Source organism: Lissotriton vulgaris, chromosome 5, assembly GCF_964263255.1.
Source record: "Lissotriton vulgaris chromosome 5, aLisVul1.2, whole genome shotgun sequence".
Lineage (NCBI taxonomy): Eukaryota > Metazoa > Chordata > Amphibia > Caudata > Salamandridae > Lissotriton > Lissotriton vulgaris.
The window spans coordinates 47752428-47777395 of NC_141693.1; the positions used below are offsets into that span (position 1 = coordinate 47752428).

Genomic DNA, 24968 nt, shown 5'->3' on the forward strand with positions numbered 1-24968 from the left:
CTTCTTGTTGCCCCACCAGCGCGAGGGAGACGCCGTGAGGGGAACGGCTGTCGCGGCCACGCCGCAACTTCGACCTCAGCCACCGGGGGGCCCAGAAACTACACCTTCCAGGTGCCCCTGCGGCAGAATCACGTCTGTGACGCCACCTATGCGCCCGGAGGCGCCACAAAAGAGAGGAACGCCTCTCGCCCCGCGAGTCGCGCGGGCAAAGGGCGGGCCCTCTGTGGCCCTCAGAGGCCAAAGGAGAATGGACTGGGCCAGGGACTCTACACCATTTTAATTGGACCTTCATTGTGCTGCAGCACGTGAGACTTTATTTCATATATTTCTGACATTTCTTATGAGTAAGTAGTGGTTATTCCTGTGTGTGAGCTGTGTGCCATTATTGTCTAAAATGTCTAAATCCAAAATGGATAAGGCTGTAGTGGGTCCCGCCACCCTGGACAACTATTTGGTTAGGAAAGTAAACCAGATAAATAATGAAAGACGTGCCTCTTTAGGGAAGGGCACTGTGATAGTGGACCTACCAGAATTGTCTCCCACTAGTATGACCTTAGACGTTGAGGCAAACTCGAGTGGTGTTACTGAAGTAAAACCACCATTGCCCATTATAGTGAGTGTTGAGGTTCACTCAGATCAACACGCCCTGCTAAGCGAGGACGCGGGTGTGCCAAATAAGGCCCAGCCTGAAATCAGGCTGATGAGAACTTATAGGACAGCTCATCAAAAAGAGGTGGGGAAGCATAACGCTAAATCTAAAAAAAAGGATGGGAAGGTACCTCATAGCCCTGCCATAACCCCTTTTGTATTTACAGGAAATAATGACAATGGTCTTAACTTGAACTCTGATCAGTTTGCTTCTCTCATTAAAAATCTAGAAGCAAAACCAACTACGAAGATAGAGGAGTTAATCAAACCACTAACCAACAAGATTGAGACTCTGGTCACAGAAGTGGCCAGGTTTGGTGGTTTGTTATCTACACATCTGAGTGCACCAACTAATGGTAGCGCATATTCGGGTGGAAAAGGGCAGGAAGTAGTGAAAGCCAAAGACCAGCTGAACAAGGGGAAGGGGAATACTGTTGCAACAGCTGCCATTGGGACTGAAGCATCAAATCCATCGGCCGCCCCTGTGGCAGCTGTTCCGCGGACACAACCTAATATAGCCCCCTAAAGTGGCAGAGCCCTTAGACCTCCTAGGTATAATCGATACCTAAATTTACCACCAGATTGTGCACCGTTTGTGGCAGTATTGACCAATGTTCCACCTTGTGGTACCCATCCCGCCTCTCCTTATGATGAATCCCATGCCGATTTAAAAAATAAGGCAGTGGCGTGGCTTAATAAAAATTGTGGCTTTCCCATTTCCTACTCAGAACAGATAATGGCAGTAAGGCGTGTAAATTGGGTAGGCCCTTCCAAAAAGACAGGCAGTGGGGATTGAATAGTTATAAACTTTAAACATCCCCAGCATGTGGCAACTGTCCTTTTGAGAGCCTCCTCACTAGTCTATAATGAGAATAGCATTTGCGTGCGCCCACTGGGATACTTCTATGCACATTTATGCAAACCCACACCCCAACAAAGACTACTTAGGCGGGTGTTTGAACCACAGACACCAGTCCAGGATGCACAATTTATATGCAACATCACCAATCCCTGTGGTTCAGGTGGTTTGAACGAAACCTACAACAGGATTAATAGTGCTGGCCGCTATCAGTATGGGTCTAATGTTAACACACAGAACAGGTACGAAGTGCTATCTGGGCTTGAGCTGTGTGACTGACAGGAGGCACCTGCGGCTCAGGGCACTGTGGCTACAGGTGAATCTATCCATATAGAAAACCCTCAGGTTATAGCGTCAGGATGTCATGTTGTTTCATGGAACATTGCAGGCCTGGCTGCCAAAATGTCTGATGAAAATTGGGTTACCTATATAAAACAATTTATGATCATCTGCCTACAAGAAACATGGGTGGTGGGGTGTGATCTTTTTCTGGAAGGGTAGAAGGCCTTCTATGTGCCAGCCACACCTTCGATAAGGGGTAGGCCTAAGGGGGGATTTGTAATTTTTGTTTCTATTTTAATATCCTGTGAAGTACGAAGAATTGAATGACAGCATACAGGCGTGATGGGCTTAGTTTTATCCAGAGGTAATTGGCCTGGTGAATTTTTATAATGCTAACCAAGATAGTGCAGGCATGAATCAAATTTTTATTTAAAATTCTTTTGTCTCTAGATTTTTGAAAGATCTGGGCCATAACCTCATGATTATGGGGGATTTTAATGTGCACCCTTGTGGTGATCCGCTGAAGAAATGTTTATCAGAATTGTATTGTGAACGTATGGGTGGTCTCCATATGGAACACACTAAGGAGGGGGAATTATGTAATGATTTGCTGAATAACTTTGACCTTTCCCTGGCTATGACACTCAGGGACCCGTTAAAATGTTTTGATATCCCTACTTTCAAAGGGCATGGCAGGGGTACCTTCATAGACCACATATTTGTCTCTCTGACGATGCAAACTTTCTTAGATTCGTTCAGCATCGACTCAAGTGAATTCAGTGACCATAATCCTCTAACAATCTGTTTAAAAGGTTCCTGGGTAAAAAAGGTGAATAAGAATAATAGCCTAGGTAGGCTGGGAACAACAGATGGGAGGAGGCGACTTAAATGGTCAATGGTCTCTGTGGATATTCTCTATAAAAACATTGTTGATAGTTGTGCGGAGGATATCAAAGACTGTACCACTGAGGGGGGGAGATCCCAGGCAGGTCCTAGCTGCTTATCAAAACATATCGGAGAAGGTGTCAGAATTATTATCTTTCCCCAATAAGAACCAGGTGAAAGTAGGTCCGAGGTGGTTCAGCCACGATTGCACTAAAGCTGCACGCAAACTTAGGTCTGCTTTTTCAGCTACCCCGAGGAACCGGGAGGATGTAAAATTGTGCAGAAAGGAATACAAGGTTGTCATTGCTTCCCGTAAGGAGTTTTTAAGAAGAGAGACCTGGGATGAAATACTTGACCCCTCCACCTTGAATTGCAGCACCAAGTTCTGGGCACTGGTCAAAAACCTTTTTTGGTAGATGATCCAGGTGACGGACTTGACTGCTGCATAACTAAGGAGGAGTGGGAATGTCATTTCAAAAACCTGTACTATACAGCGGATCCTATAACCGTTGATGTTGCCTCCTCTGATAGGGGAGGCGATATTAAATTTGACAAAAGTGAGGTATTGGATCCCATAGAGGGTTTCACAGCAAATAAAGCTCCTGGACCTGATGGAATCCCACCGGATCTCTATAAATCAGATCCAGACTTTTGGGCACCCATTCTGGTGGCAGCATTTAATTCTGCCACTTTAGTGGGTTGTCCAACATCTTGGGGACTGTCAACTATTGTCCCTGTCTTCAAGAAAGGAGATAGCGGAAGTGCTCTCTGCTATCGCCCAATATCACTAATAGATTCTATGGTTAAGATCATGGGGAGAATCTTACTGCAGCGTTTAACAAATTGGACTGCCGATAATAATATTATGTCAAATTCCCAATACGGCTTCTGTGAAGGCCGTTCTACTATAACACAGTGCCTTAACCTGTTTCTCATATTAAATAAATATACTGTTGTACAGAAGGGAGCAGTACACCTTGCCTTCATGGATCTGTCATCGGCCTTCGACTGTGTTAACAGGGGAAGGCTGTGGCAGACCATGAAGGAGAAAGGTGTTGACAGGGGGATTGTGGACTTTTTGGTGGATTTGCACAGCGATACCAGAGCCAATGTTAGGTTCTCATCCAACGGGGAAACCACGGGAAACTTTAGTATTAAAAAGGGAGTGCGCCAGGGCTGTATCCTGGCCCCATTTCTTTTCAATTTTTATATCAATGACTTAGATGCCGTGCTACAGGAGGTAAAATCAGATTGTCCTAGAGTCGGCAGGAGGGGTATTTCTGTACCTTTATACGCAGATGATGCGGTTTTAATTTCAAGAACAGAAAAGGGTCTCCAGGTACTCCTGAATGCTTTTAACAACTTTATGACTAATAGGGACCTTAAGGTCAACAATTCTAAATCATATATAATGCATGTTGGCCGTCAATCAAAAAAGAATTTCATTTTTAAACTAGATGATGTCCTGATCCCCATCACTCACACATTTTCATATCTCGTGTTTTATTTGACACAAAGCTCAGTTGGGCCCCACATGTGGCAAGAAAGAAGGGGGAAATGACTAGAGTAAATGCCTCCATTTTTAACTTTGCTACTAAACTGGGGAAAAAGCCAAACGCTGCCATGATGAAACTATACAACGCTAAATCGATAGCTACTGCAGTTTATATAAGTGTGATATGGCAAGTGGCGATCAGCTACAGATCACTGAAAACAACTTCTTAAAGCGTCTGCTCTGTATCCCAGCCAGTACATCGAATTTAGCGGTAAATGAAGAGCTGGGAAGTCAATACTTATCCGACATCGTTGGATTAAGACTACTGACATGTTGGGTAAAATTATGGTTAAATCATGATAGTCCGTTAACCCACCAGATAGTGAAAGATCTTGTTTCGCATGATAATGCAATGTGTGTACCCTGGCTTAAATACTTGAAGTCCCAATTCCTGAAGCTTGGACGCTTGAACATGTTTGAAAACCCGATTGAGATAGTAAAGGGTGATGTGGCAGCAATTAAGAGGGCTTTTTATATGGACAGAAGGGCCCAAAGAGAAAAAGTTGAGCTACTGAAACCTAATGTTAGGAAATATGTCATGTTAAGAACTTGTGATACTATGGAACTATACCTAACATGCTCCTTTACTTCCCATGAAAAATTTTTGCTGACACGGTTCAGGTTTAACATCTTTCATCACCTTTTAATCAGACCAAAGTTGGACATTTTGAAGAAAACTGCAGCTCCCTGTGGCTGCGACGGGAAGTCTCCACAGGACATGCTGCATTTTATTTTTTTATGTAGATTTTATGAATACCCCCGTAAACGCTATCTTGTTACCCTTTTAAACTACATTTTAATCAAATTAGACCTGCACTCATGTATTTACCGCTTTTGCACAGCGACAGTGTCCTCCAGGTGATAGAATTTTTAAAATTAACTCTGAGAATAAGAAAATGTTTTGATGAGTGACTATATATCCCTGAAGGATGATGCACTAACGCACTTTGTTGTACTTCGGTATTACCTGCACTTTAACTGTGATTTGGATTTTGCCTACTTACTCATCAAAGAAAATTGTATGATTTATGAAATATGTATTATTTGTCCAGATGTAACAGTGATTTTAATTATGAAATGTTCATTGATTTTGTGCTTTTATGGATTGAAATATATCCGAAATAAAGTCTAATTGAATTGAATTGAGTGCCTATCACTGCGCCCAGCCTCCTACCTATATGGGGCATACATCGGTCCTGAGCCACCCCCCCGATCACTGAGGACCCATCAATATTTATATGCCTGCTTTGTTGGGTCTTGGCTGAGGCTACATCCGAAGTGCTGCGCAGTATGAATTGCACTGTAAGAAAGAGGTAACCACCTTCACTCGCTAACTTCCCCGCTTCATTCTTGGGATAATTGCGCTATGACAAACAGATGCGAGTCTACAAAGGGCACCTCCACTGGACATTTTAACCGGTGTCACTTGATATACTAAACGTACCAATGAATGCTTAAGAGTGCAGTGCTAAGATGTGCAAGTGTTTTTTTTTAGTGACAAACACGATGTTGCATTATTCCAAGTGACTCCCACAAATCCAAATTCTCTTCGTAATCATCACTCACCCTCGTAATGCACTATTGCGGTCTGTCCCTTCTTCGGAAAGGTCTGTCCTATTAAAAAACAAGCGGCACTTCAACCGATCGCGAAAAAAAACCCCACAAAACATGCCCGCTAGTGGTGCGTGCGCACGCGCCACTGTGTGCATATGCTTTGAATTATCGCGGCTGTCAAGCCGCGATAATTCAAAACATAAGGCCTCTGGTGCGCATAACAGACACCAATAGGCCATGGGGGGAACTACGTGACCGTCTATGGCCTATCGCGTGTTCTGTTTCAAAACAGCAAGCACCCGAAGGCCAATGAAATTGGACCTTGGATTCCACAACGGCACGAGCGTTGTGGAATCCAAGGTCCATTTTCAAATCGCCCGGAAAAGGCTCCCGCTGCGCTAGGCCCGAGACCTAAAAATTCAAGATAACGCTGGTGATAAATGTCGCTGCTGGAGAGAGATTAGAGTTTTGCTTAGTGGCAGTTTATAATCATCTAAGGTAGCACAGTGGGTTAATATGCCTGCTGCAAAGTACGTGTACCACGGAGATCACAGAACTGTATGTTATGTGGATACCTCAGTGGGTTACTGCTTTTGTCACAGAGCTCCTTTTGGTACTTGCAGTTCGAAAGTTACAATCCTAATATTGCACAGTGAGCTATGAAGCCTTAAAAGAGCTGCATGCGAAAAAATGTCATCCTAAGTGTCACTCATTTGGTCATTGAATGTCACTCGTAACTGCACGGAAGCCATGAAAATGCCACACATGAGCACTCTGAAAACTTGGCAGCTATGTACAGCGGCGCATTCCATTATAGATCCATTTAATAGCAACTCAACTATCAGGACACAATTTCCTGCAAGAGGAAACATCCTATCAGTCTTCAAAGCAAAGTCATTTCCTACAAATCCTCTTTGTGGTGGTGCTGGCAGAGCTAAAGAGTAGCCCCTAAAAGAGAGAGTGGATGAAAGCAAGGCTACACAACAAACTGTATTAAAAACACACACATTAAGATTAATTCACAGAAAAGGAAGTCTGAGCAATGTTGGGAAAGAATGGAGTCAAATAAAACAAGAATATTTGTAAAATGTTCAAGCTCTACTGGGGCAAGGCGTTGGCTTTGAAGGTCCTTCCTACCTGCGATATCAGGAAGAGCAAATGAAGATCAGATCTATTGAAATCAAGGTTTTACTCCTCTATGTCAGCATCATCCCAGGCATGGAACCTTGGGCGCTGGGCTCTCTGGCTACCCTGCGCTGTCCCTGGTGTCATAGCTACTAAGGTTCTAGAAGTGCAGAACACTGGGAATGATGAACACCCTGCTGGGACTTAGAGTGACTTTTGTCCGGGTTAAGTTTGTCACCTAGAAGAGGGAACAATTCTGACATTTTCACAAATTGAGAAGTCCAGATAGGTGAAGAATTGAGTGTGGCCAAATGTTAAGAAGTCCTTGGGTCCTTGCAGGTAATTCTTGGTATGACGTTCATTTTTCATTGGATGCGGATGTAAGGCACGACGCAGACACCTTTCGACATCTACCGGAGTCACTTCCAACCACCACCTCTGATTAAAGTGTTTCACTTGACCAATACCGTCTGGGTTGTACAAGGAAACTTTTACATGTTTAATTGCAGACATTTTTAAAACACTTGCATCTTCTATGATGTAAATTGCACTCCATTATCAGATACCAGGACTTCAGGAAGTCCCTTCCTTGAAAAGACATCCTCAAGAAACTCAATACTACATCAGTTGTAATTTTGCTCACCATACGTACCTCCAGCCATTTTGAATAATAATCAATAAGTACAATTGCATATGTCTCTATGGCAGATAAATTCAAAAAAGGCCCCATAAAGTCTACAGCCAACTTATGCCATGGTGCATACGCTAACTCCACTGTTGTCGAGGGAAAATTAAGTGGTTTAACAGCCCTATCCCTTGCACTCCAGGGTATGCAGTTCCTTACCCAATGATTAATCATGGCATACTCTTTGTGCTCGACAGTTCTCCGTTCCCCTCACGACCTTCTTTAATGATATTCTCATGCACACCACTCGGGGGTACAATCTTGTCTCCTCTCAACACAATATTATTGCCCACAGATAGCTCATCTTTAATTTTCCAAAATGCACTGCATTCTCCACCCAATTGAGATTTCCCTGGCCAACCTCCCGAAATATATTCTCTTAGCACTTTCAAAATCATGGGGCATATTACCAAGCACTAGCGATAATTATCGCTATGCATGGTTAGCGGCTAAAATTATATCGCCGCACTCCGACGATTTTTACCGCTGAGATACCTTGCTATTATCAAGGTTTATCTCAAAAGCGGTAAAAATCCTGCAAAATGCATGAATATCGCTGAAAAATCTGCGATATTCATGCATTATCATGACAATGCTCTTAGCCATGTTATCCACCTTCCATTGGATAACATGGCTAAGAACTGCTCTGGGCAGGCGTTAGCTTTTGGAGATATTCGCACTTAGCGCAAATATTTCCAAAAGTAAGGCTTTGTTGATAATTGGAGATAGCGATATTAGCGACTGTTTCCAGTTGCTAACCTCTTGGCACGACCACTTTGCATGTTATTAGCGATAAATATCGCTGACATGCAAAGTGCTTGCCAAGATGATCGCTATCTCCAATTAGCTGTCGCTAACTGGTGTTAGCGACAGCTTGGTAATAGGGCGATAAAATTATCGCCGCCCTAGCGGGAAAAAGTCCCGCTAAGGCAGCGATAATGGCCCTTGGTAATATGCCCCCATGTCCTTTTCCATTTCCTGCATCCACTCTGTTTCAGACACAACTTGCCCACACTTTTCTCCCTCACTCAATACAACATCCTCATAATAATTGAAAGCCACTCACACTCACTACCATTCTCTACAATTGCATTCCCTATCACAGACGTGATCAGAAGATAAATTAAGGGTGCAGTTGATCACCGATAAATGCAGCTGTAGTGCGAAGTAGCACACGACGCTGTAAAGGTGCGCACACCTGAAAACTTGAACGACCACCTATGCCACTGCAAACCAAGCCACCATCATCACCATTGTTAAGAAGTCAATGCATCTATGCATGTAAGTCTAGGTACATACAACATTTATTTAACATTGGATGTGGACATAAGGAGCGGTGCAGACACCTTCCGACATCCACCGACATCACTTCCTATTGCCACCTTCGAACCCACGTGCCCATGCCATTCCAATGCCCAACATTCCACACAGCACAATATGTCCCACATCAAAAAATGAGCAAGTCAGAATATACAACCTGTCAATCACAAATTCTTAAAGACACAGGCATTCTCATCAACAGACAAGCAACACAGGGAGCACAAGGAATCCATTGTGTAAATAGCTATGGGCCAGATGTAGGAGCCCTAATACCGGTCGGAAACGGCCGAATTCGGCCGTTACCGACCGGTATTAGGGTTTTCTGATGTAGGGGGCCTATATTTTACCGATTCTGTTAATTTACCGAATCGGTAAATATACAGAATCGGTAAATACAGGCCCTTAAGGGCCCGATGTAGGAAAATGCCATTTACCGATTTTAAAATACCGAATCCTACCGATTCGGTATTTCAGAATCGGTAAATGGTATGTAGGTCACAACATCTGGATTCGTTACCGAATCCTTAACAATTCTTTAATTACCGATTCGGTAAATACCGAATCGGTAATGGCCATTCATTCCTGTGGGCTTTGAAGCCCATAGGAATGATTAGGCATTACCGATTCGGTATTTACCGAATCGGTAATTAAAGAATTCACAAGGGTGCAGAGGGTGTCACTTTGACACCCTCTGGCACCCCCAAAACAGACACAGGTGCCATGTGGCAGGCATACCTGCCCTAAGGGCAGGTCTGCCTGTCACATGACATAGGTGTGCATGCACACATGTGCATGCACACCGGAATCGGTATTTTACCATGGATTTGTATTCCATGGTAAAATACCGATTCTGTAAGCCATGTGCAGAAGGTACATTGCCTACCTACATTGTATTTTCGGAAATTTTACCGAATCGGTAAATTACCGAATCGGTAATTATTTTACCGATTCGGTATATATTACTGAATCGGTAAATTTACTGATTCGGTAATGATACCGATTCGGTAAAATTTCCGAAAATGTGCCCCTACATCTCGATAGCCCTTTACCGATCGGAAACGGCCAAAAATCGGTATTTTCGGCCGTTTCCGACCGGTAAAGGGCTACCTACATCTGGCCCTAAGAGTCGGTATTTTACCACCTGTGCAATGTGACACACAGACATGCCTTTAGGGCATGTATGTGTGCCACATGTCACACAAGCCTGTACTTGGGGTAATAGAGGGTGTCAAAGTGACACCCCCTACACCCTTGCAGGATTCGGTATTTACCGATTTGGTAAATACCGAATCGGTATTGTCCATTGATTCCTATGGGCTTCAAGGCCCATAGGAATCAATGGGCAATACCGAATCAGTATTTACCCATTGGGTAAATACCGAATGTTACCGATTCGGTAATTAAAAATTAAAAATTACCTTTATCTCCCTCCTTCTAATTTACCAATTCATAAATACCGAATCGGTAAAAGTCGGTATTTATGAGTCGGTAAATTAGAGTTACCTACATCTAGCCCTATCTGAGCTGAGGATGAAGCAAGAATCATCGGATGCAGGTACAGGAACTGCAGGAAACACTTTCTACTACCCATAAGGAATCACTGTCCACACAGGAGAAGGCAGGTCAAGAGCATCAGTACCAGGAAGCATCCACAAGGGTACCGGATGAAGAGATTACTAGCACCGGAAGTATTGGGAACACTTTCTACTACTCATAAGGAATCACTGTACACATAGGAGAAGGCAGGTCAAGAGCATCAGTGCCAGAAAGCATCCACAAGGGTACCGGATGAAGAGGAAACAAGAGGTTACTAGCACCGGAAGTATGGAAAACACTTTCTACTACCCATAAGGAATCACTGTCCACACAGGAGAAGGCAGGTCAAGAGCATCAGTACCAGGAAGCATCCACAAGGGTACCGGATGAAGAGATTACTAGCACCGGAAGTATTGGGAACACTTTCTACTACCCATAAGGAATCACTGTCCACATAGGAGAAGGCAGGTCAAGAGCATCAGCGCCAGGAAGCATCCACAAGGGTACCGGATGAAGAGGGAACAAGAGGTTACTAGCACCGGAAGTATGGAAAACACTTTCTACTACTCATAAGGAATCAGTGTCCACATAGGAGAAGGCAGGTCAAGAGCATCAGTGCCAGGAAGCATCCACAAGGGTACCGGATGAAGAGAGAACAAGAGGTTACTAGCACAGGAAGTATGGAAAGCACTTTCTACTACTCATAAGGAATCAGTGTCCACATAGGAGAAGGCAGGTCAAGAGCATCAGTGCCAGGAAGCATCCACAAGGGAACCGGATGAAGAGGGAACAAGAGGTTACTAGCACAGGAAGTATGGAAAGCACTTTCTACTACCCATAAGGAATCACTGTACACGTGGGATAAAACGCATCAGTAACAACCAACATCCACAGTGGTACCAGATAAAGCGGGAACAAGAGGTTACTAGCACGGGAAGTATGGGAAATGCTTCTAAAACTCAGACCGACTCCATGTTAGATGACTTTGTTTTATGTAAAGCACACGAACACCAATTTGATTCAAGAAGTGCTCTAGAAAACGTAGAAATAAATAATATGTACTGACATAGAAAGCCTGGGAAGCCCTTCAACCACTCATAACAACTCCAGATAGGCACGGGATGAAATAGGGAAACAGAGGGTCTGCGTAAGGCACATTTAGAAAGATTTCTACTTGTCTCAGTCACTCCGTATATGGGTGGAATAAACAGAAAGAATCAGTCACTAAGAAAGGCACTCCAGGAAGCCCTTGTTCAGCAAATACTCACTCCGTAAAAATGCAACGACAAAGCTACACACGTAGGAGGCAACGGTTAGTGTCACGTGTAGTTCATGAAGCACCTCTACAGTAGGGACTTTTTATTTAGTAGTTTCTTGGCCAAATGACCAAGGGGGCAGTTTTGACTGTTGATTTCCCCGATATTACCACAAACATTGTCTGCATCAAACACAAATGCATGCAGTGTCCAATCCCTTGCAAAATACCCATACAGAGCATCTACAACAGTTCTAAATGGTCTTGATTCAAAATGTGGGTCACTATTTTAGCTTTTGTACAAAAAGGGAAAGGGGCGCTTGTAGGTCCAGCATACAATGTTGTTTTATTGAGACGAGTGGGATCGCAGAATAAACGCATTTTGGAGCACCATCTCACCCCATTTTAATCTCCCACACATTTTCCTATCACATCTACACCACAAGGCCCCGCACCCACACTTCACCCATACGGCTTGGGAAAAAGTTCTCCGCCAAAGAGCCCCTCACGGGTTGCCCGTCAGGCATTGCAGCGCCAGCCTGACAAGGAGCAAGCCCTATGATGAAGCAGGACACTCAACCGGATGTGTGAGGGCCCCACATCCCTTATTGGGAGCGACCCTGACTCTACTTTAGAGCAGGGGTTTCGACCAACCCAGCCTCCGGCATTTGCATCCCTCCCCTATAGGAACTGCATACTCCTTCGTGGCTACATTCACTATTTTAGCCATCTGCTTTTTCTAACAGGGGCTGCTTTTATTCTGGTGTCAGGCCTATTTGTGTCCCAGTCCAACCCTACCCCTACCACAAGCAATCACTCCATATGGGCAGGAAGTGAATATAAAGGAGGCACAAGTCTCCGTCACACTGAATCTAGGATAATACTAAATAAACTACTGCCTTCTGCGCATGTTTATGCTATAAAATGACATCACACACACATATACACATACATGCATACATATATTAAAACTGCATATTGACAAAGAATGAAAAAGCATGAACTGGTCCATTCAAAGGAACCATCCAGAGCAGTTCTGACACTTAGAATGAGTTCATACGAGGTGCCACAATCAATCTTTAACACAGATCTCAGTACTATACGTCCATGGAAGCTTATGGTGGAATCAAGAGGGTTGCTCTGAATTGACACATTGCACTAAAACAAACCATGACAAAACATAATACAAGAGCATGGGGGGGAGACATTCTTGCCAATGTGAAGATTAGCACAACACTTTTCTATCAAAGGATCCTATTCTGTACATATGATTTTCAAGTCCTATAGTATTACAAAACTACAAATGACTCCATGGGCACTGACCTGCTACCTGTAGCTCAAATTTCGCATGGGTATCCATATCCCGAGTTCTGAAGGCGCACATGTATCGTCCGGCATCTGAGCGGGTGAGATTGGTGAATGACACGGCCACGCCTCCCTTTGCAATGTCTTTTTTTATCATTTTTGTCCTCCCTTTATACGGCTCATCTGGGTCCCATTCCGTCCCATTGTCATAGAGGTGCACATCGTAGTTGTGATGTTCCCAGTAGACTTCCATTTCCACTGCACTAACAGGGGGGTTGAGATGGCAGGAAAGTATGGTCTCCCCACCAACAATGGCACAAATAGGCTGACTGGGTCCAACCGCCTCCACAGACTGCACAGCTGCACCTGTCAATGAAAACAGAAGATAACAACTATCAGCACAAATGATAAAGCAGAGGTGGTGCTGCTCACAGGGTGCACACTGGAAGGAACCAACCCAGGCATGTTTTATTCTGTAAGGGTTTTAGTTTCTACTCTTACAAATCTAAGCTAAATTCCTATTTTCTTTCACGTTAATATGTCTTCTTATAGGCAGATTGTGTCATTGAACGCATCAATGTGTGTCCTGAACCTTCAACAACCAAATGAAATGTATTGGTTGATCTACTCTGCACCTGAGTGGTGATTCTTTAAAACGGTGGTTTCATTATACAACAGGTAGCTGTGTAATATCGCCCAAGCAGGAAGGAGACACTGGTGAGCATTGCCATAGTGACACCCCAATGGCAATCCACATTTGTATATCGACTTTCCCTATATAAATGGCTTTCTACCCCTGCCTTTCACAGGAGCATTCATTTGCCACAAAATCTGAGTAGGGGAAAGGAATGCACACAATATAACCAGACATTAAGGCCAGATGTACTAAGCGTTTGCATCACCCTTGCATCCCACGAGGCGACACAGGGCGATGCAAATTCTTCTTTGGGATTTACAAGGCAATGGCAAATTTGTGTGGGCTTGTAAAGCTTTACAAAGAAATGTAACACAATGCAGCAGATTTAGCTGTGTTGCATTATAATTTGAGTTTTAGGTGTTTAATGCGTGGAGCATGATCCACCCATGGATTTCACGCAATTCCAGATTTGCTAAGTGTTAAAAATTGGTTGTTCGTTGACTGGGGGTGTAACCCTAAGTCAAACAGCAACCACAATCTGACTCAGGGTAAGGGTCAGGCAACCATAAATTAACTTTAGCCCACCCTCTGGTAGCTTGACACAAAACAATAAGGCTTAACTTAGAGGCACTATGTAAAGTATTTGTGCAAAACTTCAAACAGTAAAACGGTGAAAACACCACACACAAAAGAACCACACCAGGTTAGAAAACTCTAACTGAATTTAATAGATAAAACAAAATCAAAACAAAATAAATAGAACAAGAGTCATTAATATTTTTTAAAATAAACTGCAAAATTGTGCTTAGGAGCAATAAGCTGGTCATGTCAGACCAAAACAAAGTCAAGAGTTCAGGCTGGCTGAGGAGGGAGCACGGGCCGGATGCAGCGCCCCAGTGAGACCTGCTGAACAAGAGTACCTTAATCCTTGCATTGCATCGGTAAGGATGTGGTGCAGTCATGCGATATGTCTGTGTTCCCTGTGCAAGCGGGTTGATGCATCAATTTTCTCCATGCAAGAACGGTGATGGGAAAGGTTTAGAAGGCAATGCCAAGGTTCTGAGATGTGACAGTTCTGAAGGTAATGCTCTGGGTTACTCCACGCAGTAGAGGTGGTGTGTCAATCTTCTCCATGCAATAGTGACAATGCGCTTATGATGATGATGATGATGAAGCACTGGTTCCAGGTACGATGCACTGGTCCTGTTCCCGCAACAGTGTCGTTGCATCAATTATGCTGTTGCAGCAAATAATATAACCGTTCCCGTGGAGCAAACACATAGGCCCACTTCTAAGGGTCTAGTGCTGGGGTGCCACCACTTGGCAGAGCAGACTCACAGACTGTAGAGTCCAAGTGCTGGAGCCGGCAGATTGAACGTTTTTTTTGTCCCTGAGATTTCAGATCAGGTGGCCAGTCAGCTAGCCCAAATGATGCAAGTCTAGTCCTTCTCACCCAGGCAAAAGAGAGCAGCAGGTAGCTGGGCAACACAGCAGTAGTTCAGCAAACAGGAGTCTAGCTGAGCGGTAGTCTTTTTAGCATCTCAGCAATTCTTCTTCGTTGGAGAATGGACACTGGTCCAGAAGTGTACTGAAGTCATGATATCAGAGGTCCAGTACTTATACCCAGTTGTCCCACTGAAGTGGGGGGGACTTCAAAGAATGGTCTTTGAACTCCACAAAGGTCCTCCTTTCCTGCTCTGGCTGCAGACCCACTACAGCGGGGTATGCTGCCCTTTATGTGCAGACAGCACACAGCCTATTCAGGTGCAAGTGCAAGGCTGTACCCAGCTCCCCCCTGATATCTCTCAGGATGGCCCTTCAAGTCACACCTACTCCTTTTATGTGTGGCTGTCTAGAGTGAATACACATAGCCCACCTTTCTCCCAGCTCAGACTAAACAGAGACAGGCAGCAGGCACTAAATAGCTAGTAAGGAAATTGCCAACTTTCATAAAGTCTAACATACACAGAGAAAATCCTTTTGAAGTGTAAAGGGGAACTCAATTGTACTTATACTTTACCCCCTCCACCATAGAGTGATATTTCACTGCCACTTCAAGGAGGGAGTAACTCCCAGAAAACAGTTTTTACGCAAAGTGAATACAGAAAGAAGATAACAGCCCTAAGATAGGAAGTACAGAACTAATTACTCCTTGAGGAGGCAGCCAACGCATTCCAAGATTAGAGAGACATACTGACCAGTCCAAATGGAACACTGTGTCAAATCAAAGCACATACCCAGCCCTGAGGAAGAGCTTCGTGCAAACCAGGAGGCCCCTTGTGAAGGTTGAAACTTTTCGGCATATTATAATAAGTGGTCAGGAGGGGAATAACATCATTAAAAGATTAAATGCTATATGTGAAAAATAAAGAGAAAAAAATATATATTCTAGAAACAGGCTAGGAGAGCCCCACCCCTGTCTCCCCTACCACACAGGGCCACAAGATACCTTTAGGATCAAATGTCTGAGGGAGTGTAATGCATCCCCAAACCTATTGTTTGTGAATTGTATGCTGGACGCGTGTGTTTAAGTGTTATAGATGCAAAGACACAATATATGTAAGTGACGTGTTGTAAGATGTGTCTGAATTGTAAAAACATTAGATGAGTATATGTTTTCTTTCTGTAACACTATTCTATACATGTAATAACCTTAATAAAATAATCAGTGACAAATCAACAAATGTCTTCTTTGCCATACCACATTCACTGCTCCTAATTGTATAGATTTAATTTGACATAATATAGGGGATATATATATAGATGCTACTAAAAGACTAGAATCTTTAGAGAGTGATGGGTGGCATAGAGTGAGGAGTGGGAAAGAGAACGTCAAGAAACAGATCAGAGGCCTTAATTGCCCTATGGTACGGGTAAGGGTTACACATCAAACAAAGTGAAATATCAATCTATGGTCGAGGGAGTATAGTATATGTACATTTGAACTTTCAGAAAGTGGTGTTTTCAGAATTGCAATTTAAAATCTAACTTCACTATGAGTTGGGATTTTATATTGTGATTCCAGAGACACTAGACTTGGGGTTCTCATCTCCTCCCAATCGGAAATGACACCTATAGAATATAATAAGGTAATCACAATGTTACCCTATGATATAGGCCTAGAAAGAGTTAAAATGGACTTTGGGAGTTTTTGACTACCAGGACATATACAACTTAAAAGTACATGTACAAAAAGGGAAGGTTTAGGCCTGGTAGGAGGTTTGTTTTGCCGGGCCAAAATGGCAGTGTAATCTGTACATACAGGCTCTGCAGTGGCAGGCCTGATACATGGTTAAAGGTTTAATTATGTGGGTGGCACAATTAGTGCTGCAGATCCACTAGTATAATTTCATCTACAGACCCTGGTGCAAGGGGTACCACATTACTAGGGCTTATGGATAAATTGATTATGCCAACTGGGGAGGAGCCAATATTACCATGTTAAGGGGAGAGAGCAAAAGCAGTGGTAAAGTGCACAGACTCCTAGTACCAGCATAAACAGGATCAGAAAAATAGATGGAGGCAGGCAAAAAGTTGGGGGAAAGACCACCATAAGCCTGTCAGGTCTAACACTAAAGTTTACAATTCTGGAATTGAGTGAAATTGGTACACCTATCACAGAAAGGGATAATGAGGAGAAACATGTTTATTTCTCCTCATTACTTCCACTTTCTATGTGCGATGCATTCTGCATCATGCAATGAAAGAAGAATATGTCTCTGGATAGTTTTGGAATCATGTTTATTGCAGGAAGGTATTCCTTCCTGCACAAAATAAATCCTGCCCGTAATGCAGGCACCCTTGAACCATGGTGCGAGGGGGCCTGCAATGGTGCAAGGCAGCCACAAGTTTCCTAGCACTTGTAGAGAGCCGAAGAGCACCGTATCCGTGTACATATATCGTTTTCCAACTATCTTCAGTTCATGCAGTGCAGTGCAGCAACTCTATTTGTTGCTGTGCATTGCATGAATGTTTGCCAATATAGGGTATTATTTTCAGAGATGTTGCTGTTCTACATAACCATTCTCCTACTTGTGTAGCTGTGAGCTAGCGATGCGTGGGCGAGAGGAATCAACCCTAGTCTATCAAGAGAGACCCTACTCTATTGCCCATTTTTGGTGCAGTATAACCAGCTACATCTGAAGGATTTATGGGGTCTGGGCAATTAATATTTTGGACCCCTGTTCTGAACAACTTTGAATGTATTGCCTCTTCTTAGCTCATTCAAGCTCTTTTGATGCAAATAATATTGATATTTTAAAGCTGTAGAAAATGGGATATACAAAACAGCCAAAAGCTCGACCTGCCTTGCGTCTGCCAGCCAAACAGTAGCAATTAAATCTTGAACTAAATAGAGCTATGTGTTTTGTTTTGTTTGTTTGGATCTAGAATATTTTGTGCAACCACCACATTTTATTTGGAATTCAGTGTCGAGCTTATTACTCCCTATGTAGAAAACAATATGCTTAGGGTGACTTGTTAAATGATTAGTGAATTAGCGCATGATGCTAAAATAGAACATATTCCACAACGCTTGGAAATGGAGTTTTAGATTCTGAGGATTTGTAACCACAAATACATCCCCCTTCACTCCTGGCATTCTTAATGAAACACTGAAAATCAAAGCACTGCTCTCTGGATATTGCCTATTCCATTAATCTAATGACTTTCCCATAATTTCTCTTCACCAACCTTTTCCTCCTTCTTCTCTTTGTATGTGTGCACTTCTCTGGCTAGACAGTCACCTGTGACCCTGCTGAGTAAGAGAAATGGGAAGGACAGCATAGAGGAGACAGACAAACACAGAAATAGAACAGTTTAGCAAGAGATATAAAGTAGTGGGAAAAGGAGTTAGAAATAAAGATGATGTAAAAACATACAGGAGGTAGGGACAACAGAAAAGTAAATAGAAAAATGTGAGGTAGTGTGGACGGGTATGGCGAGTCCATAATTATGGCACACCAAATTTACATTAGAGAACGCCAACAATAGGATGAATCAGAACCAGTCCTAAACCTGAAGTTCATGAGGTAATGTGTTCCAGGGGTAAGGCAACTCCCATTAAAAATCTGAAAATACATTTAATTAGGTAAAAACGCCCACTCAATAACTGAGTTCCAGATGAGCAGAATAATTAAAGGGGTTTATTACAATTTAAAAACTAAGCGATACAGAGAGAATTCCACGAAGGTTCTTAATGAATAGGGCAATACAGAGAAATTAAAAATAAAAAAGTCCCAAATGGGCAGCAAAATCAAAAGAGAAAAAATGCACCCACCAGCATCTCATCTTCAGAAAATTCTTCAGCCTCACCTCTAAATCAAGACGTTTTATATCTTATTTTGCATATTAAATTAACAAACTGCAGAATTACAGCGTTGAGATGAAAAAAAGTTACAATCTCTGGAAATCAGAGCACAATTCTATTCAATGTCATATTGTCTTAACATCTAAGCACTATCCCACTACATGAATGAATTTTCTGCCCTCTATGCCACTTGAAAGGATTATGGGGCTACCCAATAACCTTGTGTCCTCGGTGAGACAATAATTCAAAACAGAAATGTTCCTTAAGAAGGGAAATATAACCTTAGACTTCCAAGGCAATAGCTTGCAATAGTTAAGAACAAACCTTCATTAAAAAGGTTGAATTTAAAGAAAATCATTTATTAGAGTAACCATCTTATTAAAATCAGGAAATTAATTGTAATTTTGTTCTCAGTTACATACACACATCAGGTGCTTCTAAGGTGTAAAGATCCAAAAAAACTGTTTAATTAATGAGCCTATATGTTTGATGTGATACACTGATGAGAATGACTTACTAACTAGGTAAGTCACCACCACCGTCCAAAGATCCATGCGGAAGGCGCATATCCCTTGATGTAATGGAGTGGTATAACCTCCAATGCGATGTGCAGTGAACACTTACACAAGCTTAAAACACTAAAGAAAAGATCATATGTCTATTCCCAAATTGATCATTTCAATGGGGCTGTGAAGAAATAGGAATGTGTCTTAGTGTTGTTATTATTGTGGTAACATTCAAACAGTGGTATCTACAGGAATACCAATACCAACAAGAAATTCAAATAATCTACAAACAAAGGACAGTGTGAATACAGTAAGTCACTAAAAGGCAACCACTGGGGCTGCTGATTGAATACTCATCTGGCCATTTAAAATCCTATAAATTGCACCCTTAGGCACGTGCCTAACATGTATTAGAACATTGGAATGTGGAGCACTCTAATGAATACAATGGAGTGCTCCGTGATTCTATGGGCCGGTAAAAGCCCGCAGAGCAACATTCCAATGTTTTTTTAACAAAGGCCTCTCAGGGCCTGAAGGATTTCAATCCCCTCGGGCTCGAGAAGCCTTTGTTTTATTTGTTAGAACATTCTGCCCTCTAGAGGCAGAATGTTCGTAGCTGGACTATACCGGCTATTAAAGTTCCTCTTTATAGTTAAAAGCCCTCACCCTGGGCTCAGACATTTCACAGTGGGCTATAAGGCTTCATTAATGCAAATGCGGGGTAAAAAATCTAATTTGATCTCTTAAAAGAAAATAGTAATAAAGCAGCCCTTGTGACTGTAACACTGCCAATAAACAGTAGATGTGCTGGCAGCTCATTTAACATGCAACTATGCATGAATTCCACAAAGCCAGGGGTCTCATGCATTGACTCAGGTATGCAGGCCTTATGATTCCAAGGCCGACAAGCATGAATGTGAGGAGCCTATCTTTTTAAATCTCTACCCGTGCTTAGTGACGCCCGCACGATGAGAACAGAGTCTTTTGTTACTAATGGCCTTCCAAAATTAGTTACCCAATACTAAATTCATGGTACCTAAGTTATTGTGATAAATACCGGAAAACATAAAGAAAATAATTGACTAAGGGTGAAAAATGCCTTTCAGAAAATGTCATAAACAAATGTATGTACACTTTAAAAATGCTATCACCTCAGAAAACAAATGAGTCCTGTAAGGGAGGTGTAGTATTTTATTTACATTGAAAAATCACAGAATATTAAGGGCATTCCCTATTGGAAATGTCACACATTCAAAATCTATTCTACTAGAGATAATGCAAACCATTTGTCAATGTTGACATAAGTTAGAATCAGGAAGAACATAAATAATGGATGTTCTATTATAAAATACACATGTAAAGGAATATACTGAGGAGGGAGCATAGTATGAGTGATGACCAAATCGTCAACTCTTTCAAAGGATAAAGCTCAACATCCAAAAAGGTTGCCTTTGTAATAACAACAACTTCATTTCTGTCATTGACCATTTTATACACTGCAATATTACCAATAATTTAGAGGATGTAACATAAAATAGGTTGACATTAGATGGCCAAACCTTTCCAAGGTCAGACTCAATGATCAAAAAGATGCATTTGGGAAGACAGAGCCTGTGAACTACTTTCAATAACCATCATATACACAAAGATTGAAGTATTCAAACGCTGCTTCCCTCCAATCTTCTATTGTGTTGAGGCCAGGAGTGATTGACTCCAGACACTTCTGCTCAGCCAGAATCCTGCTCACACACCTCTCCCACATACAAAGAACCAGCTTTCCCCTACCTCGTGCCCAAAGCCTGGAACAACCTACCCCAACACATCTGATCTGCCTCCTCGGTACTTGCGATATGCAAGAAACTGAAAACATGGCACTTCACCCAGAACAAGTCATATTACAGTATCTTACACATGCTCAAAACACTAAAGAAAAGATCATATGTCTATTCCCAAATTGATAATTTCAATGGGGCTGTGAAGAAATAGGAATGTGTCTTAGTGTTGTTATTATTGTGGTAACATTCAAACTGTGGTATCAACAGGAATACCAATACCAACAAGAAATTCAAATCATCTACAAACAAAAGGACAGTGTGAATACAGTAAGTCACTAAAAGGCAATCACTGGGGCTGCTGATTGAATACTCATCTGGCCATTTAAAATCCTATAGATTGCACCCTTAGGCACGTGCCTAACATGTATTAGAACATTGGAATATGGAGCACTCTAATGAATACAATGGAGTTCTCCGTGATTTTATGGGCCGGTAAAAGCCCGCAGATCAACATTCCAATGTTTTTTTAACAAAGGCCTCTCGGAGCCTGTAAATCCCCTCGGGCTCGAGCGGCCTTTGTTTTATTTGTTAGAACATTCTGCCCTCTAGAGGCAGAATGTTCGTAGCTGGGCTATACCGGCTATTAAAGTTCCACTTTATAGTTAAAGTCCCTCGCCCTGGGCTCAGACATTTCATGCTGGAGCGGGCCTTTAATAGCTGGTAAGCCCGCTACAGTGGGATATAAGGCTACATTAATGCAAATGCGGGGTAAAATAACTTATTTAATCTCTCAAAAAAAGTAGCGATAAAGCAGCCCTCGTGACTGGAACACTGCCAATAAACAGTAAATGTGGTGGCAGCTCATTTAACCAGGAAAACAATGTTACTCGAGTCTGATTAAACTTGTGAGTCCCAGTAGTGAGCTGATACATGATAATTGCAGCCAGCGCATCCCAATGGAACCATGAGACCTGAAGACTCTATACCCAGGTGACGTGGGCTAATGCTTGAAAGTAAACAAAGAAGCAGCATCAATCACTTCACTATTACCTCCTAACAATAGAAACATTTTGTCACGGGAGCTCACCTCTGTTGGCAGACAAGCGGTGAATTGTAGAAAGAATCTAAGGCCGACTATGCATGAATTCCACAAAGCCAGTGGTCTCATGCATTGGCTCAGGTATGCAGGCCTTATGATTTCAAGCCCGACAAGCATGAATGTGAGGAGCCTACCTTTTTAAATCTCTACACGTGCCTAGTGACGCCTGCACGATGAGAGCAGAGTTTTTTGTTACTAAAGGCCTTCAAAAATTAGTTACCCAATAGCAAATTCATGGTACCTAAATTATTGTGATAAATACCGGAAAACATAAAGGAAATAATTGACTAAGGGTGAAAAAGGCCTTTCAGAAAATGTCATAAACAAATGTATGTACACATTAAAAATACTATCACCTCAGAAAACAAATGAGTCCTGTAAGGGAGGTGTAGTATTTTATTTACATTGAAAAATCACAGAGTATTAAGGGCATTCCCTATTGGAAATGTCACACATTCAAAACCTATTCTACGTGAGATAATGCAAACCCATTTGTCAAAGTTGACATAAGTTAGAATCAGGAAGAACATAAATAATGGATGCTCTATTATAAAATACACATGTAAAGGAATATACTGTGGAGGGAGCATAGTATACTTGATGACCAAATCGTCAACTCTTTCAAAGGATAAAGCTCAACATCCAAAAAGGTTGCCTTTGTAATAACAACAACTTCATTTCTGTCATTGACCATTTTATACACTGCAATATTACAAATAATTTAGAGGATGTAACATAATATAGGTTGACATTAGATGGCCAAACCTTTCCAAGGTCAGACTCAATGATCAAAAAGATGCATTTGGGAAGACAGAGCCTGTGAACTACTTTTATTCACCATCATATACACAAAGATTGAAGTATTCAAACGCTGCTTCCAAACTTCTATTGTGTTGGGCCAGGAGTGATTGACTCCAGACACTTCTGCTCAGCCAGAATCCTGCTCACACACCTCTCCCGCATACAAAGAACCAGCTTTCCCCTACCTCGTGCCCAAAGCCTGGAACAACCTACCCAACACATCTGATCTGCCTCCTCGGTACTTGCGGTATGCAAGAAACTGAAAACATGGCACTTCAGCCAGAACAAGTCACATTTACAGTATCTAACTACGACACATTCCTACTGACTAGATTTAGACTAAATGTTTTCCATCGTCTTATAACTTTTCCATCCACAACGATTGGTCAAAGCAGCTAATCCAATGCCCGTGTGATGGTGTCTCAGTGCAGTCTCTTCTCCATGTAACCCGTATCTGTAAATTTTATTCTGAACCCAGAAAACGTTGGCTGATCCCGCTATTGAAACTGATGGGTTTACGTAAATGCCAACCAGCCTTTCTGGCTCAAATGCTGGACTCAGAGTTTATAGCTACAAATATGGCAAGGTTTTTAAAATGTTGTATTCGACATCGAACTGACCTGTAGTCTGAGCTTAGTTTTACAAATTTTGTTTTTATACATTATGTTTTTACATTTAGATAAGAAACATTTTAAGAAAGCAGACTAATAATGTTTTTAAGAGGTTATTGCAATTTGTATTTCATGATCTAGCAGGAAAACTTCTAATGCATTTTACTAGGTCACTAAAGAAAGTCTCTAGAGAAACTTATATATCACAGTATATATTATAAGCGGGGCACTCATGATGCAATCAGTGTAATTTGCATCTCCAGTAGGCACTTAAAAGCGTAATTTGCACATCTTTGAGCTATGCCTCAAGCACTGTATTCCTCTATTTTTATATGACGTTCATTTTTAAGAATAATTGTCATTCATGCAACTTATTTGAATTTTAAATTATTTTTAGATATTTATTTTGCACCTTTTGTAAGTATCTAAAAGCGAAATTTGCACATTGCTGAGCCTAGACTAATGCACTTTATTGCTATTTCCACACGATGTTCCCTGCTAAGAATATCCGTCATTCCTGCAATCTATACTACTATTATAAAGAGAGAACTTGCACCTTTAGGCAAGGTAAACTCGGGAACTACAGCGCCAATCCACACACCCAAGACATCTTAGAAAACCTCAGGGCAAGCAGAAGGACATAGGCTACAAAAAAAAAAAAAGTTTTAAAAAATATTAATACATTTAAAAAAGTAGTCCCTTGCAACTAGCGCCGGCCGCAATGTCTGCGTGAGGGGAGGAGCGGCGACGACATGAGCGACGTGAGGGGAGGAGCGGCGCCAGAACCAGGAAGAGCGGAGTACAACAGCGCCGATAGGAGCTGGGATAACCGGAGGAGCAGTGGCAGTGAGAGGTACGTTGCTAGGGCTGGAGGCGGGAGGGGGAGGGGGGAGGGCGGAGGCAGGAGGGGGGAGGGGGAGGGGGGAGGGTGTCGGCGGGTACCCAGCGCGGGCTTTAATGTTTATGGAGTCCGGGCGGGAGGCGGGGGGGGGGCGGCTTCTTAACTTAATTCGAGTCCGGGAGGCGGGCGGGGGGGAGGGGAGTTGGAGAACATGCTGCCCCAGCCACCTTCTGCCCCGGGGTAAAAATGCAGCCCCCAGCCCCCTTCTGCCCCAGGCAACGCTGGGGCGGGCTGCTAGTTGATGATAATAATGAAATAATTTCATCCTTTTTTAGTGATAACATCCACTTTAAGCCTCAAGAGATAGACGTTTTGTCTCCT

General features: G+C 42.5%; 1 protein-coding gene across 5 annotated transcripts in view; it reads right to left on the reverse strand.

Moving 5' to 3' along the window:
• LOC147710105 (butyrophilin subfamily 2 member A1-like) overlaps positions 1–24968 on the reverse strand; it is a 440009-nt gene that overhangs the window by 379907 nt on the left and 35134 nt on the right. For all 5 annotated transcript variants that reach the window (XM_086920804.1, XM_086920805.1, XM_086920803.1 and 2 more), the window contains exon 3: positions 13028–13375. In XM_086920804.1, coding sequence (XP_086776930.1) covers positions 13028–13375 — 348 coding nt within the window. The remainder of the gene's footprint in view (positions 1–13027; positions 13376–24968) is intronic.